Below are 20,370 nucleotides of genomic sequence, written 5' to 3' on the forward strand. Positions count from 1 at the left end.
TTTGTCAAGATTGGTGTGGAAAAACTTGACTGGCTGCACAAAGCCATGACCTCAACTCCATCGAACACCTTTGGGATGAATTGGAATGCCGACTGCGAGCCAGGCCTAATCACCCAACATCTGTGCCAGACCTCACTAGTGCTTTTGTACCTGATTGGAAGCAAGTCCCCGCAGCAATGTTCCAGGAAAGCCTTCCCAAAAGAGTGGAGGCTGTTATAGCAGCAAAGGAGGGACCAACTCCATATTGGAATGAGATGTTCACTCATGTAGTGTATCTTAAAGATATGTGGGTTTTTGGTAATGGAATTTCAAGGCACAAGGCAATGTTTCTTAAACTTACATAAGGCAGAACATTTTCTCCTAACTAAGTGTTGATATTAGTTGGCAGGTGTCTCTACTTCAACATTATTGTGATGTATTTCTAATGCCTTTTAAGACTTTTTCTGGTAGATGTTTTCTCAGACCCCTTTTCCATCTGTTTCACCAGAAATCAAAGCCTTTGCTTATTCCAAATTATTAGGATTGAAAATGGTTGAAAAATGTATATATGCCTTAATTCAAATATATAGACTCTTAGCTTTCATTTCACCCCCAATTTGACATGCTCCTATGAACTTCTCATGTTGGTGCTCATGGGTCCTTTTACATGGAAATGACCACCACATTCTAGGGGTCAAGAGAGCATCTTTTACAGTAGTTAACCTACTCATGCGTCAACAAAATAATGTGTCATAGGTCATCATTTTAATGTCCTGCATGTGCTTATTACCACTGTGCATCTCTAATTGACTATGTCACCGCTCCGACACAACTGTTTTTCGGTACACAACCACTAATTTAAAGGAGCAATTGAATAATCAAATGGGTGGGTTGACGCCATCATCAACCCACCCAATGAACGTGGGAGGTGAGGCAGGCTGGGGGAGGCAGGCGGAGAGAAGGTGGAGGAGGACGGAAGCACAACATTGGAACTGCCTTAGGGAACGCTTTACAGTTTCCACAGCAACCATGTTTTCTACAACATATTATAAACCTAAGCCAAGGACAGTGTACACCAACTTTAAAATTAATTGATATCAATATTCAATTATGTGTTATCACACCTTTTCCAAGTTCCCAATAGGCTTACAGCACAACCTTATATGTGACTACTAGAGCTACAACAGAATAATACACAGTGAAGAATAACTACAAATATAATTTTATCCCCAAAAAGATCAAAGGAAAGTGGTTTTGTGACTGTAGGGTAAAATGTAGACAACGCCACCACTAAGTGCTTCCATGTAGAGGATGTAGTGGGAGGAGCTTCCCTACTTGTTGAAGAGGATGCTGCTGCCTTCAGGGCATCTTTACTAGAGAGGGTCCAGAGAGATCTTATTATCTTATACAATATACTGCTCTTTATTGGCACGGGTCAAGCAGGTTGAGCTAAAGCATATTCACAAATCTGCCCAAGGAAAAGTTATTTCAGCAGTGTCTTTGTGTAAGAGTCCCTACTTAAAGATACAAATGTCAGAATGCACTGCAACAGAGGGGAAGGGGAACAGCATGTGCATTAGTGGTGTGCGAGTTAGCTGTTTGTTCACCCGCATCCGCCCACAATTGCTAATAACCAATCCACAACCGTCTGACTAGACTTTATGTGATAAAGTGAGAATCTAAGGCCCGCACCTGACCCTATCCGGCTAATATAGGAAATGCGCTGTAGGTTACAGTCAGAGACGGCGGAACCATTTTTTGACAGGGAGTGCAGATTTGTTTTGTCTGATTTCAATATGTTTCTGCTTATAATTGCCAACATTTTGGTAGGCTACTTGTTAGTCAACTTGTCTATAATTAGATACATGTACCTTCTCTGTCATTATATGTTGCCCTAGAAGACTAAATAAACCCTTGCTCAACAGAATAATTTCATAAATTGATCGATTGAATGCTTCAATCTAGTTGACATCCGTAAACTTCTGTCATCTCTGCTTCTTTGGCAGAGCAAAGACGTTTAGGGACCAGGGAGAAAATGAAATAACAAAAAGAAACAGGAACGATTTTCTGTGCAACATTTCTAAATGACATCAGTTTGATCGGCTGTAAGGAAATAGAGAGCTGTGAAAACAACCCAACGTGTTTCTGATAAGATTTCAGTTCGGCTTGGATGCATATTTCGGTTACTATCAGCTTTTATGATGCTGATAAAGATAGCACCTTTAAAGACAGTATCTAACTGCGCATTCGCATTCTCTCAAGATGCTGAAATAAATAAATCACATTTCTATACTCCTGTTCCCGAGTAAAAATGTTTCTTACATTTGGTGTGTAATTTTATTGCAAGAAATGCTTAATTCTGCAGGAGTTAATATTAAGGCTATATAAGAGGTTATAGACCTACAGTCAGTGTCCAGATTTCAGTTTTCATTTAACCCATCTGAACAGTATAAGCTACAGTTCCCTTCATGTGTCATAGGCCTATTTGAAGTCCCCGTCTTGTGACTGTTGAATTTGTACAGCGCCTCACAATCATCACACATTGCCATCATCCTCTTTCACCACTTCACCAAATTTTTCCCAAACATTCCAAGGTAACATATGGAATTGTTTTAAGACGGTCATACCAAAGATCATTTAGCTATTTGATTTTGAATTTCAAGACCCCTTAATTAAGTTATCAAGAAAATATATAAAAAAATGATTTGATGAAACATTGATTTTGGCATTACTGCTATTAGCCAAACACATTAACGAACAGATTCACTACATGGAACAACAGATAACCACAAAAAAAAATCTAAATGAAGTTTGCTCTGAAGATCAGGAAACGATTTAAAAACCTTTTGACATGTATTTATCCCCTTATTGTAGTAAACTATCTCCATATATACTTACATTTATTTTTTTAACAGGCAACGTACCAGGGACCTTTAGATTTGTTTTTTGAGAAATGTGGGGGTCGTAGAGCAAAATGGAGAGTCTCATCTTTCAAAGGAGTGGTCAGAATAATTTGTAGGCCAAACCGATTTCCGGGATGTCTCATGGTCTGACAAACACCACTCTGCCACCTTTCACCACAGATGCGGAAGGCCGATATTGGCGGATTGGAATGCAGCCCATGCAAAAAAAATGGATTTCTCTAGCTTAACAGACAGATTTTTATATTATGTAAATTTGATTTCCCTTTTTTTAAGGTGTTGTTTTGTCTTTATCCAACCCACACACCATTCATCTACCCAATATTTAATGACCATAATCCCGGCCGCCCCGCGGATATCTGTGGGGACTGCGGGTAATGAGTCAACTGAGTCAACCCGTGCATTAGTAATGTGCATGTCCTTCAATGTTATAGAGACTTGAGTGGCTTCTGTCAGAGAATCAAATCAATTACAGTACCAGTCAAAAGTTTGGACACACCTACTCATTCAAGGGTTTTCTTTTGTTTTTACTATTTTCTACATGGTAGAATAATAGTGATGACATCAAAACTATGAAATAACACATATGGAATTATGTAGTAACCACTGTGTCTTTCTGAGATGTAAAGTAGGAGAACAAATATCTGCATGTCTAGTTCCCACCGTAAATCATGGAGGAGGAGGTGTGATGGTGTGGGGGTTCTTTGCTGGTGACACTGTCTGTGATTTATTTAGAATTCAAGGCACACTTAACCAGCATGGCTACCACATAATTCTGCAGCGATACACCATCCCATCTGGTTTACGTTTAATGGGACTATCATTTGTTTTTCAACAGGACAATGACCCAACACACCTCCAGGCTGTGTAAGGGTTATTTGACAAAGAAGGAGAGTGATGGAGTGCTGCATCATATGACCTGGCCTCCACAATCACCTGACCTCAATCCAATTGAGATGGTTTGGGATGAGTTGGACTGCAGGGTGAAGGGAAAGCAGCCAACAAGTGCTCAGCATATGTGGGAACTCCTTCAAGACTGTTGGAAAAGCATTCCAGGTGAAGCTTTAAATATGGACTTGGTCTTTTACCAAATAGGGCTGTCTTCTGTATACTACCCCTACCTTGTCACAACACAATTGGCTCAAATGCGACAAATGAACTTTTAACAAGGCACACCTGTTAATTGAAATGTATTCCAGGTGACTACCTCATGAAGCTGGTTGAGAGAATGACAAGAGTTTGCAAAGCTGTCATCAAGGCAAAGGGTGGCTACTTTGAAGAATCTCAAATATAAAATATGTTTTGATTTGTTTAACACTTTTTTGGGTACTACATGATTCCATGTGTGATATTTCATAGTTCTGATCTCTTCACTATTATTCTACAATGTAGAAAATAGTACAAATAAAGAAAAACCCTTGAATGAGTAGGTGTGTCCAAATATTTGACTAGTACTGTATGTAATCACAGACGACTTCCATCGACATCTAGCATTTCTTCAGACTAAAAAAGGAGAAAGGGTAAACCAGATGGTGATGGAGGAGAAAATAGGAAGTGAGTGATGGAGGAAGAGGATACAAAAGTCATTTCTGCAGCTCCTCTGAGTCATATCTGCAGCAGAGGGAAACAGAAACAGTGAGGGGGAGAAAGAGAGAGAGACAGAGAGAGAGAGAGAGAGAGACGGAAAGAAAGAGAGCAAGTATGTGAGTGATTCAACAGAATTATCTTCCTCTGCAACAAAAGCCATTACCATCCCCTGCATTTCAAAACAGAATAAATGTCAGCCTACAAAGCAGAGGAAATATCCACATGTAGTGCCCTCCAAGAGAGGCAGAGAGGAGAGAGAGGAGAGGAAGAGAAGGATAGAGAGAGAGAGAGTGAGAGAGAGAGAACAACTTCTTTCTTTTCTTCAGCACATCAGCAATACTCAGCAACTCTAACCGGCCGTCCTAAACACCTTAAGTTTCCTACGTTCCTTCTCTACAGGGAAATGTTATGAGCAAGCCATTTTGCAAGCCAAGATCAACGTTATAGTACTTGCTACCTGGTGGAATATTTCAGCATGGGGAGAACTGTCATATCATCCCATTAAAAAGATTCCATGATGGCCATAAGATGCCTGGGATGTCTGCTGTCTAATATTGGACATCCCAGGAGATCATATACACACACACACTCTCTCACACACCACACACACACACACACACAGCAGTAATCACCGCCCCTTGGCCAGGAGTAAGTGAACTCAGGTCACACTAATTAATCTCTCACACTCCCTCTGTGTGAGTCTCCATCTCTGTTTCACACGTAGCCAGACACTTCCAAACATTTGCACAAGCATGCAGAAATGCACACATGACAGAATACACCCAAACAGCACTCTCTTCACTTGTGCACCACTTTGACCACAACCAATAGGACCATTAGGCACACAGCCACTGACATGGCTCCAGACTGACTCCTGACTCTGCCGACCCCTGTATCTCTGTCAGATTCAGTAACCTGAGGACCTGTGACTCACATTGTTCATCTTCCCATTAGCGGTGCCAGAGGGAGTGGAATATGGGACGAAATATGGGAGAGCTGTTTGGGCTTCTCCGCCGAGCCGCTGGAAGAGGAGATGGGCTAGTTTGTGCTGTTGTTGCTGTGGTTCAGAAGCAGAAGTGACACGGTTATCATACTCTAAGTCAGGCCATTCTACTGTACATCACAGCCCCATAACTCAGAGCAGGAGGACAGGACAGGACAGTCACATGGGCAATGTTGAGTTTTTTGGAAGAACCTTCACTAAGAGGCCATAAATACCTTATCTTATCTCTAAACCTAGTTCCTCTGCCCTGCCCTCTCCCTGCCTCCTCCATTTCTCTAGCTCGCTACCTCTCTCTCGCTTGTTCTCTCTCTCTTTCTATCTCTCTCCCTCCATTTATCTCCCTCTACCTCCCTGATAACAGATGGTGAACCAGTGTGTGTGTTCCACGGTTTCTCTTTTAGAACGAAGCATGCTGAGTTGGGGTCGCTCTCTCTCTCTTCCTCGCCCTCTCTACTCTATCTCCCTCCCTTCCACTCTATATCCCTCCTCCCTCTGTCTCTCTTTCACGCTTTGATCTGAACCATATCTAGATGGCAGAGGGTGACCTGAATATGGAAGAAGTAAATATTGTGATTATTAGTGTGTTGTTGTTGACAGATGACAGGCCTCACCAGTAGCCTAAGAACGAGCTGACAGGTGAGAGTTTGGTAAGGTTTTGAGGACAAGGTCAGGGCAGAGATCTACATATAGGCAAACCTAAAATAAATCACAATTCTTTATTACTGTAAATGTGGCACTTGAATTGAAGAACAGTAGCTATTAGATAAACACCTAAACCAAGTAGCTAATGTGTCACAACCAACACTACCATTAACAGGAGAATCAGCAAACTGTCCTACATTCACATAACACCCACATAAATAACTCATATGTGTTTCTATCTAATGACTAAGTCATCCCACGGGATGGAGGCAGGGGGACACAGAGGAAGGAACGGAAGAATAGACAGACTATGGGAGACGTTCCTGATCAATAGGGAATTTAGTCTAGTCAAGAGTCTGAATCAATTTGATGAGGGACTGAGAACAAATGAAGATCAAGGCATGACACAATAAAGGAATTAGGTCATAGTCCACCAAAATGAGAAATTAGATGATTTTTCTGATGTTATTATAGCTTCATAACACATGCTGTATGATGCAACTAGCTTTTTGGTCATATGTTAGAATACAACAATATTTTCACAGGGATCTGCCTCTAGTCAAACAGCTTAGATAATAGACCTAGTACCAGAACATATTAGACCAAACATTATAATCTGTGTGTGGAAGTAAAACTGAGATGAGTTCCAGACTTTGACTTTAGCTTGACCTGGCCAGTAAAGAGCTGATATACTTCGCTCAAAAACTAACCTAACCTTCACTCAGAGAAAAATACAGAAAAGTTATGGTGTATTGTGGTTGTGATGCCGAGCATCATGGGAGTTGTACATTGAGATACGCACGTTCAGGCTAATTCCCGTCTCATCATTATTGAATTGTTATATAGGCGGGCTTATGAAACCACGAGACATAAAAGATTGGCGACATAAAAGAGTAAGTCTGAACCTACAGTAAATATTCTGTCCCGGAAGAAGTTGTTTTTTAATGTTTAAAACTGTTATCTTCTGTGGCTAATTGCACATGCTAATTGATAGCAGAGGCAAGTGGGGCCAAAGACATTTAATTTAATTTACTATGCAGCCTGCTACAGCCAGACAGGCCAGGTAATAAGACATATGGGGATATTGTGAAAATACTGAAAGGACACTTTTCACCAAAACCACTAGTTATTGCTGAAAGGTTTAGAAGCCACAGGATAAATCAGGAAGAGGGAGAATCAGTGACAATGTTTGCTGCTGCATTACAGAATCAGAGTACTTTAAGTTTAATGATGTACTGAATGCTACGGAGTGAAGCTATACAAAAGATACAACTGACTGAAAGTAATCTGATCTTGGCAATAGGCTTAGGCGGTATCCAGATTTTCATATCGTCATACTGTCCTTCTCTCATTCCGGGATTTATGGTATTACCGGCATAGCACATAAGGGGGCGCTAAAAACACAAGAATTCTAACAAAATTAGCACAAACTAATAGCGAAATCACATAGACGCTGTTAACGAAATGCTAACGATGCTGGCAAATCCACCTCAGTTATACAAGCATAGCTAGAAGTTACCGAATGTCATTTTTGGTGAGTGTGTGAACAAGAGAAATTGTGCAAATGAACAAAGTTGTGATGCATTCTTTTCAGAAAGAAGAGCAGAATGTGTACATGGAGCAGATGGGAGAAGAACAGAGAAGAAAAAAACTAGTAGGAACCACAGGGAAAAAATGGCAACTGTACAGTACAGATAACTCATCCAGAGCTCTTTGACTTCTGGCAGAAAGCCATTATAAGATATCTGATGGCAAACATAACTTCATCACCTCATGTGCGCCGCGCAACAGAGACTCCCCCATTGTGCTATTTAAAACAAACACATGACTGGCTCAACTGTTCTGGGGAACTATGGTAAGCTTCATAATGTAAAATAATGTGACAGGTGAAATGAAGAACACAATCTGATTTATCTCCTAACGTATTAACTTAAAAAGTAGCTACAAATATTCACATTTATTGAAAAACTTCAAAGAAATTGTTTTGACGGTATTAAAAAACAATCCCATGGCTTTTTCCAAGTAGCCCGGTAGCCTACTTGGCAAGTGCCATTGAAGTCAGTGTGTCCATGGAACTAGCTGCCAATGAGGCTCAGCAGTTTAGTTCATCAGGGAAAGTGCACAGAGTTGCAATTGAAAATCAGAGAAAGGGAAATCAAGGCACATGCTTCCGCTGTGGCAAAGCGGGACATCGGGCGTCTGTCTACATGTTGGTGTAAGGACATGGATTGCTGAGCCAGTGGTAAAAAGGGCCACCTTGAACAAGCCTGCAGAAACAAAAAGAGCTCAGAGAAAACGTCAGAGACATGTTCACGCTTTTGAGAAAGAGAACAGAGAGGTGAGTGACTCATCAGACGAGGAAGTCACACTGAATATTCTGACTGTTGCTGTGGGGCCGCACGGCTACTATGTCTCTCTCTTACTAAATGGGTAGCCGGTGCATATGGAGATGTGTCAGACACAGTCTACAAAAAGACACTGAAACACCTTACACTTCAGCTAGCACACATCATGTTAAAGACTTACACAGGTGAATCTGTCGCCGTAAGAGACCTCACTGAGGTCACAGTTCAGTGAAACCGACAAACTGACAAGCTGCCACTCTACGTCATGTAAGGAAACTATCCACTGTGATGTTCATGGCAGAAGAAAATCCCACTAGACTGGCCATCAGTTCGTACAATGACACATGGAGACACAGGCCTACCCGCCATCTTAAAGAAACATGGAGAAGTCTTTAATGGAAAGCTGGGTAGCATGAAATATATTACAGTGAAGCTTAGCATGGAACCAGACAGCAAACCAAAGTTTCTGAAAGCACAACCCGTACCTTGTGCTATCAGACCAAAAGTTGAGGCTGACTTGGACGCTTTAGTCAAGCACAAAGTACTGGAGCCTGTCAGTGTGAGTGAATGGGTAACACCCATAGTACCAGTCCTTAAGAAGGATGGTGGAATCAGGATATGTGGAGACTTTAAAGTCACAGTTAACCGTTACCACACACCAATGACCTTTTGGCGGTTTTGTTGAAGGTCAATTCAGCAAAATCAACATCTGCAAACCCTACCTGCAGATGCATGTGGATGAAAAGTCAAAGGAGATGCTGAACATCGTGATACAGAAGAGGGTCTTCAGGTACTGTCATCTACCGTTTGGAATCAGAAGTGCGCCAGCGCTGTTCCAGAGGGCGATGATCTTGAGTGGATTGCCTAGAGAACAATTCTACCTGGACGACATCCTCGTTACTGGAAAGAACAAAAGAGGACATTCTACAGAATTTGGACTCAACCTTACAGAGATTGATGGACTATGGACTGTGAGTTCGTAAGGACAAATGGGCATTCTTCATCTGTTGAATACCTTGGACACGTCCTCGATGCTACATGCCTTCAAGGTCAAGACTCTCTTGGATGCCCCAGTTTCACAGAACGTCAGCCAACTGCGTTCTTTCCTGGGGTTACTGAATTACTATGGACGCTTTATGCTGAGGTTAGCAACAAAGCTGAAGCTGCTGAATCAGTTGCTTTGTCAGGACAAAACATGGAAATGGACAGGACAATGCAAAGAAGCGTTTCTGAAAACCAAGGAAACACTCCTGATATCTGAGGCACTGACGCACTTGGACCTGTCATTGCCCACCCAACTAGTTTGTGATGCTAGTTGCTATGGTGTGTGTTACGTCCGTCGTTAGTGGTAGAATGACCGGACCAAGGTGCAGCGTGGTAGGCGTACATTTGATTAAATGTTCCACCAAAAAAACAATAAACAATACAACGAACGTAAAGCTTCGGAGTGCAACACATGCAACAAACAAAGACAAGATCCCACAACCTAAATGTGGGAAAAAGGACTGCCTAAGTATGATCCCCAATCAGAGACAACAATAGACAGCTGCCTCTGATTGGGAACAACACTCGTCCAAAAACAAAGAAACAGGAAACATAGAATGCCCACCCAAATCACACCCTGACCTAACCAAATAGAGAAATAAAAAGGCTCTCTAAGGTCAGGGCGTGACAGTACCCCCCCCGCCTCATCGCCGGAGGCTTCGGACTGCGGACCGCCACTGGAGGCTCCGGACTGCGGACCGCCGCCGCTGGAGACTCCGGACTGCGGACCGCCGCTGGAGACTCCGGACTGCGGACCGCCGCTGGAGACTCCGGACTGCGGACCGTCGCTGGAGGCTCTGGACTGGGGACCGTCGTTGCAGGCACCAGACTGGGGGCTGTCGTTGGAGGCTCTGGACTGGGAACCGTCGCTGGAGGCTCCTTTCCCTGGATCATCACTGCAGGCATCGTGCCATGGATCATCACTGGACTGAGGAGACGTACTGGAAGCCTGGTGCGTGGAGCTGCCACAGGGCTTACCAGGCTGGGCAAACATACTGGAGGCCTGGTACGTGGAACCGGAACAGGTCTCACCGGACTGGGGAGATGCACTGGAAGCTTGGTGCGTGGAGCAGGCACCGGATACACTGGGCCATGGAGGCGCACTGGAGGTCTCGAGCGTTGAGCTGGCACAACCCGTCCTGGCCTGATGCCCACTTCCGCCCGGCAAATGTGGGGCGCTGGCACAGTGCGCACCGGCCTGTGAATGCTCACTGGAGACCCAGTGCGCATCACCGCATAACATGGTGCCTGACCGATCACATGCTCCCCACGGTAAGCACGGGGAGTTGGCTCAGGTCTAAACCCTGACTCCGCCAATCTCCCCGTGTGCTACCCCAAAAACATTTTTTGGAGCTGCCTCTCGGGCTTCCGTCGTTGCCGTGACTCCTGGTCTCGTCGCCGTTCCTCCCTCGCTGATTCCACCTGTTCCCATGGGAGGCGATCCCTTCCGGCCAGGATCTCCTCCCACGTCCAGGATCCTTTGCCGTCCAGGATGTCCTCCCATGTTCCAACACGCTGCTTGGTCCATGTCCGTCGTTAGTGGTGGAATGACCGGACCAAGGTGCAGCGTGGTAGGCGTACATTTTCTTTATTAAACGTTCCACCAAAAAAACAATAAACAACACAACGAAGGTAAAGCTTCGGAGTGCAACACATGCAACAAACAGTGTGGGAGCAGGAGTGTCCTATATCATGCTGTCATGACGTTGGCCTGGGGTTGGTTTATGACAGTTATAAATACCTCTCCCCCCTTTTCCTCTCTCTACCCTACTGATGTTACATTTGCAAAACCCTTGGTTAACAACTATATTCTGGTAATCTGACCAATTGAACATATGCAGTGGTACTTAATGAATATGATGTCAGTTCGGTTGTCATTTGAGACATTCTCATCAATGATAAAATGACAAACTCTACAGTGTAAAGTCTACACATCAGAGTTATCGGATTCACATGGAATTGTTGTTCAATTTAAATGTTTGAATATGAAATTATTCATGATGGGATGAAATGTGATTTTAGTTTCTAAAATGTGAGAATTGGGTTTTCATGAGTGAATTAGGCCCGACTCAGTGGCCTGCCCACGTGAAGATACATAGATTGCAAACTATGAAACATACCCCTTTTCTCCCTCCACTATATAAGCCCTTGACGAAAATGTAACCTCCTGTTCCGAGGATGTGAGGATGACGGTCCGATGTCAGAATGGTTCAGATAATAACTACAGAACGAAGCCAACATCAGCATGAGCTTTGGTTGCAAATGGTATGAACTTTGAACCCTTATTCACTACAGAAGTGATACCTCCTAGCCATTGAGTTAGCAACAGCAGCTGCAAATGAGGGTTAGGAAGGAACAGACAGAGTATTCCGTCTATCACACAACGACGTTACTACAACGTATCCAATTGACCACCAGAGACAAAGGACAAAGGACTCGGTTTGGCAACACGGCCTTCCATCTACCACCAACCTAGCGAAGCGCAGCTCAGAGTAAATATTTATTGCATTTTCCTTTTCCAAATGGGCAGTAATTTAGAATGCATAAAATACTGTATTTACGATAGCACAGCTTCTTCCTTTGGTCCTCAGTCTTCCCGCTCTTTCTCTCAAACCCAGTCCTTTTCTTTTGTGTAACCAGCTGTCATATCTGTTCCGCCCGCTAGGGACGTTTTCCTTTATGACGTCATTTGTAATCAAGGTATAATTCATTCTTTGTATATGTAATTCTGTGTGATTATTTTGGTATTTAGTAAATAAATAATTTAACCCAATTTTGTATTGCTGATTCAACTTGTTAGCCAGGGTTCGTGCAGATAACCAAGAATTTACAACTTTCAGATGAGACTGAATTAAGGTGATGATTAATATTGATGGCTATTGATGTAAAATATTACTAGGTCTTTAAGAGTTTATTCGGAAGATAACAGCTCTATAAATATTATTTTGTGGTGCCCCGACTCTCTAGTTAATTACATTTACATGATTAGCTCAATCAGGTAATATTAATTACGGAGAAATTATTTTATAAAATAGCATGTCATATCACTTAATCCGGCATAGCCAAAGACACGACAATGTCTTCAGGTAAAGAGTAGCCGATCGCTTTCGCATCAAGGACATTGAACAAAGCAGAAAGTAACTACACACAGATATAACGAGAAGCCCTAGGCATCATATTTTGAGTGAGTATTTTTCACTAGTATCTGTATGGGAGGCACCCTTCTTACAGCTCATCATTTGCTGACGAGCACATTTGGACCGCATATACGACATCAAGTACCACAAGTCAGAACTGCACTGCAATGCAGGTGGACTTTCCAGGTTACCACTACCTGTGGGTCAAGCCAGAGTCATGCCTGGTGGACATCTTCTACTTCAGACAAGTGGAAAACGCACCAGTCCCTTCAACACAAGTGCAGAAAAAACACCAGAAACAACCTGATGTTATCTGAAGTGATGGACATCATCATCAAAGATAGAGCCACTGGGTTGTCTGGTTGTCTGCTATGGGGGAGGAGAGTAATCATTCTGCCTTAGCTGAGGACACCAGTGTTGCAACAGCTACACTCAGAACATTGTGGAATGGTTTGCATTAAGGAAATCACACGAAGCTACTTCTGGTGGCCTGGGTTAGATGGAAGCATTGAGGAGAGACATGTTCCTCAAATCAGAAGGTTCTCAACGTACTGCAACTTGCACCTCTTCGTCTGTGGGATTGGCCTGGAGCAGGCATGGCAACACATACACGTCGACTTCGCAGGTCCATTTGAAGACAGGATCTTTCTCATGGTCGTGGATGCTCATAGCAAGTGGCCAGATTGCCATCATGAGGTCTACTACTGCTGAGAAGACAATCGAGAATCTTGGAGAAGTCAGTTCAGCTTGTTACTCCATCTTGTAGGCGACAACTGACCAATGCTTACACAGCTTCCTTCTATCCTATAGGAACAAGCTTCATGCAACCACCAAAGCATTGCTTGCATCGCTACTCATGAAGAGAGAGCTATGCACAAGCTTTGACCTACTCAAACCTATGAACGCAAAGGAGTGCGATGTCAACGCGAAGGTTAAATCAAATGTTGTGTACTGAGAGCAAAGAACAGAGTTTTCAATCCTGGAGAAACTGTCTTAGCTAGGATCTACCTCAAAGGACCAAAGTAGGTTCCTGCTGCAGTCATTGCTCAGACTGGTCTTGTGTCCTACATTGTCTAGACTGCTGAGGATGTCATCTGGAAAAGGCACATAGATCAGTTACTGGTGCGTAAAGCAACACCGATAGAATCACCAGTCGTGAGTGGCCCAGAACTGTTACTGGGTGACACTCTGACCCAGCAGGCATCACCTAAGGGCTCACAGTCACATTCTCAGGACACTGACTCAGGCACACCCATACAAGTGTGTGATGAGACTGTAACACAGGCTATTCACATGCCTACACATGTGTCTTACGCCACAGTCTAAAGACAGTAACCAGCTTTCCATCCAACCATTTCATGCGAGTAAAGTACATGTTGAATAAAAAATGTCATGAAACTTTCCATCAGGCCTTTCCAAATGTCGACAAAACAAAATACGCTAGACAAGGAGGATATTTTGTGTTGGTAAAATGTATTTTGTGAGAAATGTCAGTGGAAATGCTTTTATGCGCAAATATTGATATAATAACCATCATATTGAAATAAACTTGGAGTCACACCTCACGCGATAACATGTTGTGTGATCCTCCCACTATGCCTAGTTAGCTACAGATTAAATAAATGATGTTGATCTTCAGAGGGTGGTGAAAGTGCAAGGTGATGAGCTCAATTGATGCTCCTTTCCAATAAATATCGAGGTTCTTATTCTGGTGACATGATCATCGATGATTGGCTACCATTTGACAAATAAAAATAATCTTGCTCTTTTGTCCATTATAATCTTATCATGTAGGCTGACCTATCCACACTGTATCTGTGAGTTGTTGGCTAGAGCACACGTGCCAATACCAGAGTGGGAACACTCGCTACATAGCATAACATTTTTTGTAAGAAAACCAGAGAGTGTATTTTTTATTCGGTACATGGAAATTTAACCACACAAAAAAAAAACATTTTTATGTGCACTGCATCATCACGTACAGCTTTTTTGAGTCAATTTGATGGAAACATCACTGGTGGGAAATTTTGTTTTTACGTGGGTTTTAGAATATTTGTGTGAAAATCTGTCACCAATTGGATGGAAATCTAGCTACTGTTATTGAGAGTCAGGTTGACCGCCATTACCCTACGAGTGATAGGTGGGCACCAAGACGCTTGGACTTGTCCATAATTGTTTTTAAATAGGTGGGGACGAGATGTGGTGTATGAAACCCACGCAGAGCATCATGGGAGTTGTACATTGAGAAGTGTTTGTTCAGATAAATGGTTGAGCTAATTCCTGTCTCCCTTCTTATCATTATTTAATTGTTATAAAGATGTGGTTATGAAACCCACAAGACATAACAAAAGTGTATTTCTGAGCAGACGTGGGCGTCCAGCTATATTTTTCTGACAGGCAAAAAGCAGAACATAATCATGTCATAGGGTTTCTCCACACACACACACACACACACACACACACACACACACACACACACACACACACGCACTGCCTTCCTCTGCACAATACTGTACATATCTCACTCCTACACACAATGCATCAAAATCCCTCCTTCACACGACCCCACTAACAAAATCAGCACACTCATACAATGGAACACCCACAGAAAGAGGAACACATGAACAGCCCACACAGTGCAGTGCCTATACATTTCACTCACTGAACTAAAACTCAGACTGTATTACAGTAATAGCCAGTCTGTGTAAATGAAACCCTATCCACATAAATACACTCAGGATCCTTAAAACAAAGCCCCAAGCAGATTCATCAATATCTAATAATCCCAGTGTGTCACACACTCACCCATTCAGTATAGTAGCTACCTATCTGTGTTGCGGTCTTTACACAGTGAGCACTTCACTTCCCCTCAAACTTGTGTGATCAGGAGGAAAAATATCCCTCTGGTTTTACTCAATGGTGCTGTCACTCACTGAGATACACAGAGGAGTTATATAACTGTGCGATCACAGTTAAATGAACAGCATGTCAACTCGTTGAATTCAAACAAAATTAAGTAAGATCAGCAACAGGGGACATTTTGGGCATAAACCATTTGGGCATGTTGGGAATTACCATCAAGAAACAGTGACAACTAGTGACAATGTTTTACTTCAGTCAGGGAATAGGGTCATAACACCATAGCCATCAAGCAAGTGAAGCAACCCATGCTTCCATGGGCCATGGAAAGAAACTGTGGAGAAAACATGGGAATTATACGAGAGAGAACCAGAGACACATTGTAGCATAACTCACTTTCTGCGGATGGTGGAGCTGTTAGTATCGGAGCTGTCTGTGTGTTCCAGTCTCTCCCGCTGCTCCCTCTCGGCTGGGTTCGAGCCACAGGACATGCCCCGGGTCAGCTTGGTGTGGGCACGTCTCTCCCGGCTCGGCCCTGCAGGGGGCACCACCACCGCAGGGGACGGGGCGGCGACAGGGCTGGTGGTGCTGCCATTACCTCCACCACTGCTGCCAGGGTGGATGGGCAGGGAGGGGGGCTTCTCTGATCTGTGGTTGGTGTTGCTATGGTTCTGTTCGGGGAGCTCCGGGGCTCGTGGAGGAGTGGGTCTTTCCAGCCTCAGGTCCTGGTTCTCCTGGCTGACTCGGTCCAGCTGGCCTTCCAGCTCCTCGATGCGCCGCCGCTGTGTCTCCAGGAGCTTGGCCTGGCTCTCAATTATGTTGTTGAGCTCTAGGAGGTACTCCACGGCACGGTTGGGGCTCTCAGGGCTGGTCTCCATGGTGGGAGGCCTTGCTCCAGGGAGGCTCCAGGGTACCACCACCTCCGCCGCTACGACCCTGGAGCTCCAGATCCCACCCCCCCACCAGCCCTGATGAGTGGGGGGGGAGAGGGGAGGACGGACAGGGGGGCTGGAGGAAGATGAACTTGGAGATTGTTTTTGTCCCTTTCTACTTTACGCAAAAAGCCTTTCAGAGATTCAGAGAGGTCAAGGGACACAACAGAGTGTGTCGACAGTTTCTCTAATTATTACATATCAAATATCACAATGCAAGATGGGGTTGGCTGCAATTGTTCTAGGTCCATAAGAGATGGCTAAACCAAGACAACGGTGCAAAGGTGAAAAACAAGTAAGCGGTACAACTGAGGGGGGTTAGCTGAATACTTAGTGTCTTTAAATTCAGCATCTTGAAGGATGGTGGAGGGTTGAAATCCAGGGCTTTGGGCGTCAGGTGTCATTATTCCAAATTATCAACCAAAATCAAACCATAAAAGAGAGATGGATCAAGGTAGAGAAACAAGAGACAGAGAGGTATAGTTGAAATCTGAAACAATAAATGCACCGTAGCCATCTTGACAATTCAATATTATTCTCTCTTATAGAGAAGCAAACATAGGGGGTTACTGTGTAATAAAAGATCAGTCAAATAAAGAGAATACACACCAGTGGCACTTGTCATAAAACCGTGTTCTCCTTGTTAACTTCAGTCGAGATGTGTTATGATCTCAACAGCCAAGTGTTGTGGTGCAATTACATTGATTATTTCCTAAAGTATTAATGATCACTAAACGTTGTCTGTCTCTCCTGCTAAAAAGGGAAAGGGGAAAGGGGTCAGGCAAAATGGCTTGTAATGGTCTCCCACTAATAAGCAGTTTTTGTCAAAGATTATATAATAGAGAAAATTCCATGTTCCCTCCCATATAGACTATCCCCGCAGTCTCTACCCCATCCTCTTCACCCCATGACTAGATGTGTCTTTGGAAAAAACAAATGAAGACGTTGGACGACTGATTCATTTCATAGTTGAGGTCCAAGTCCTCACCCCTGCCCTGTACAGACCACATCCAACAGCTTGAGATTGGCTTTTAGGCTACAGTTTTGCCCGTGTTCCTTGTAATATCACCGCACTGCGATCAACGTCACGCATCCATAACGGATAATTGCCTACTCGATCGAGTCCTCTACAAATCTTTCGACAGTCCAGTTTCTTTCAGAAAATTGTTAGCTGAAAAATAATATAAACGTAAAATAGTTCACACGTCTCCAATATACATACTTTATCGGTATAAGGAGTTTCCACTTGCCTGTGTCGCGACGGTTCAGGGAAACCAATAAAATAATCCTCTGCTAATTTCTAAAATCCCCTATGATAAAAATAAAGTGCATTTAGCAAACGATTTTCAACTACAGAGGCGGTAACTTCGCACTAGTGGTGGCACAGATAAACGAAGATATGGACTCCTTGCAAATCTGTGAACTGTCCTGAGCGCGCGTGGTGCTCAGGAGCGCTCCCGTGGCGACGCGCAAGGTATGCTGCACAATCGTGATAGACATGTAGCCTAGACTCTAGGCAATTTCAAATGTATATTTTTCCAAAACGTTTTGATTGATTGTCTGTAATGATAGATTTAACGAACATTTTATGTTGTCTTTTTAACTGCATTTATCAGCCGTTAAACTCTTTACCAACCGTTAAACTCTTTACCAACCGTTAAACTCTTTACCAACCGTTAAACTCTTTTTTAAATTTGTTTTAATATTATAGCCTATAGCTTAGGCTACTGGTTTGCTGTAACTCCACTTCTCAAGCATTTCCCAAAATCTCCGCGGTGAAGGGACGTTCCTCAAGCCGATTCATGGTCTAATGGTCTAAAGTAACTAAACCATTAGACTAGAGTAGACCATTGTATATTACGGGCCTACGTATTGGAAGTGAACAAAAATACGTATAGTATGATTGTATACTGTATATATGGCTCTAGGGCCAGGCTGGACTCAACTGGAGAAAAACTAGCGCGCGCTGCGCGTACTGCGCTATTAGTGGGTTTAATTGCAGGACGCAATGCTGATGAGACGGGTCTAGTCTTCACCAAACTAGGCCTACAGTAATATGTCACTATTAGTAATATTGCCTACTCTCATGGCTCCCTCTGTGCATTTTCTTCAGAATAATGAAACTTGAATACTTCAATGAAGCGTCAGACTATGGCAGAAAATAGCCCTCTGAAGGACCTCTGTTCCATTATATTTTTAGTAATACAGGATTACCTAACTGTCATTTTGTTTTAAGATCCCAGTGCCAGGTTTATAAAGGTCTTTGTGTAAATGTGCATGTCCTAAAACTGTGTGTGTGTGTGTATGTGTATGTGTATGTGTGTGTGCGTGTGCGTGTGCATGTGTGTGTGTGTGTGTGTGTAAGAGACAGAAAAAGAAGGGACACAGAGAGAAAATATATATATATACATACATACATACATACATACATACATACATACATACATACATACATACATACATACATACATACATACATATATATATATAAAAAAATATATATAAAGAGAGAGAGAGATTGCGAGAGTGAGTAAGAGAGTGAGAGATGCCTGTGTGCATGTGTTACAGGTGAGGCAATTTTACACACTGTACACTAACAGTAAAAAGCCTGATATTAGATCAGTGAGGAGAGTACATGGAGAAAAGTGAAATCCCTGCTCTTCCACAGAGCCTGGTAAATCAGTAATGTGCTACATAAAGACCAGCTGATCCTCATCTGTCACACACACACAATGTCCCTTTGTCTATACATTCTCTATTCAGGCACATCTAAACATTTCCCATACAGTGTTCCCTCTGCCACGCTTACACTGAAGCTATTCAGGCATCTCTTTCTTTTTTCACTTCCTCTATATAACCACATCTCTCACCTTCTATTTCAATCTCTCTTCTCACACACTATACAACCACATCTCTCACCTTCCATTTCAATCTCTCTTCTCACACACTATACAACCACATCTCTCACCTTCCATTTTAATCTCTCTTCTCACTCCCTCTATATAACCACATCTCTCACCTTCCATTTCAATCTCTCTTCTCACACACTCTATACAACCACATCTCTCACCTTCCATTTCAATCTCTCTTCTCACACACTATACAACCACATCTCTCACCTTCCATTTTAATCTCTCTTCTCACTCCCTCTATATAACCACATCTCTCACCTTCCATTTCAATCTCTCTTCTCACACACTATACAACCACATCCCTCACCTTCCATTTTAATCTCTCTTCTCACTCCTATATAACCACATCTCTCACCTTCCATTTCAATCTCTCTTCTCACTCCTATATAACCACATCTCTCACCTTCCATTTCAATCTCTCTTCTCACTCCTATACAACCACATCTCTCACCTTCCATTTCAATCTCTCTTCTCACACACTCTATACATCTCTCTATGCCATCCTTCATTCCCAGCTCTCTTCTGATAGTTACTTTATTCTCTTCTTGTGTGTTTGTCAGCCTCTATCAGTCCCGGCTCTCACCCAACTCTCTGACTCAGTGGTGTTTTTGGAGATGTTGGTTTGATTGCTGTCAATACCTGTACAGGGTAGAGGAGAAGAGTGTCCTTAAGTGCTCTGAAGCAGTGCCCTCCAGTGATACTTAAGATAAGATGGATATAAACAAACAAACACACACACAAACACACAAACAAATACACAAACACATACACACACCCTGCCAAAGTTGTTTTTCACAGATGTATTTTCACCCTCACCCTCAGTACAAAATGTTGCTGCCATCTACTGCTTTAAGTAGAAAACATGTTGTCAACGAACCTTGTTCTCTCAAAGACACACAAGTATTGTCCAAATAGCTGAGAAAATTATGTCAATAAATATAAATAGTTTATTAGCAGTTTATTATATGTTTTTTGACAGTTTATTGGCGATTATCTTCTTTAGGAAAAT

General features: G+C 42.9%; 1 protein-coding gene across 1 annotated transcript in view; it reads right to left on the reverse strand.

Moving 5' to 3' along the window:
- The window catches only part of LOC112216189 (IQ motif and SEC7 domain-containing protein 1), a 62,611-nt gene extending 44,731 nt beyond the window's left edge, over positions 1-17,880 (reverse strand). The window contains 1 exon segment of the mRNA XM_024376004.2: positions 15,914-17,880. Coding sequence (XP_024231772.2) covers positions 15,914-16,395 — 482 coding nt within the window. The 5' untranslated portion in view covers positions 16,396-17,880.
- Positions 17,881-20,370: the final 2,490 nt, after the last annotated feature.

The sequence above is a fragment of the Oncorhynchus tshawytscha genome, linkage group LG16 (genome assembly GCF_018296145.1).
Source record: "Oncorhynchus tshawytscha isolate Ot180627B linkage group LG16, Otsh_v2.0, whole genome shotgun sequence".
NCBI classification, from domain to species: Eukaryota; Metazoa; Chordata; class Actinopteri; order Salmoniformes; family Salmonidae; genus Oncorhynchus; species Oncorhynchus tshawytscha.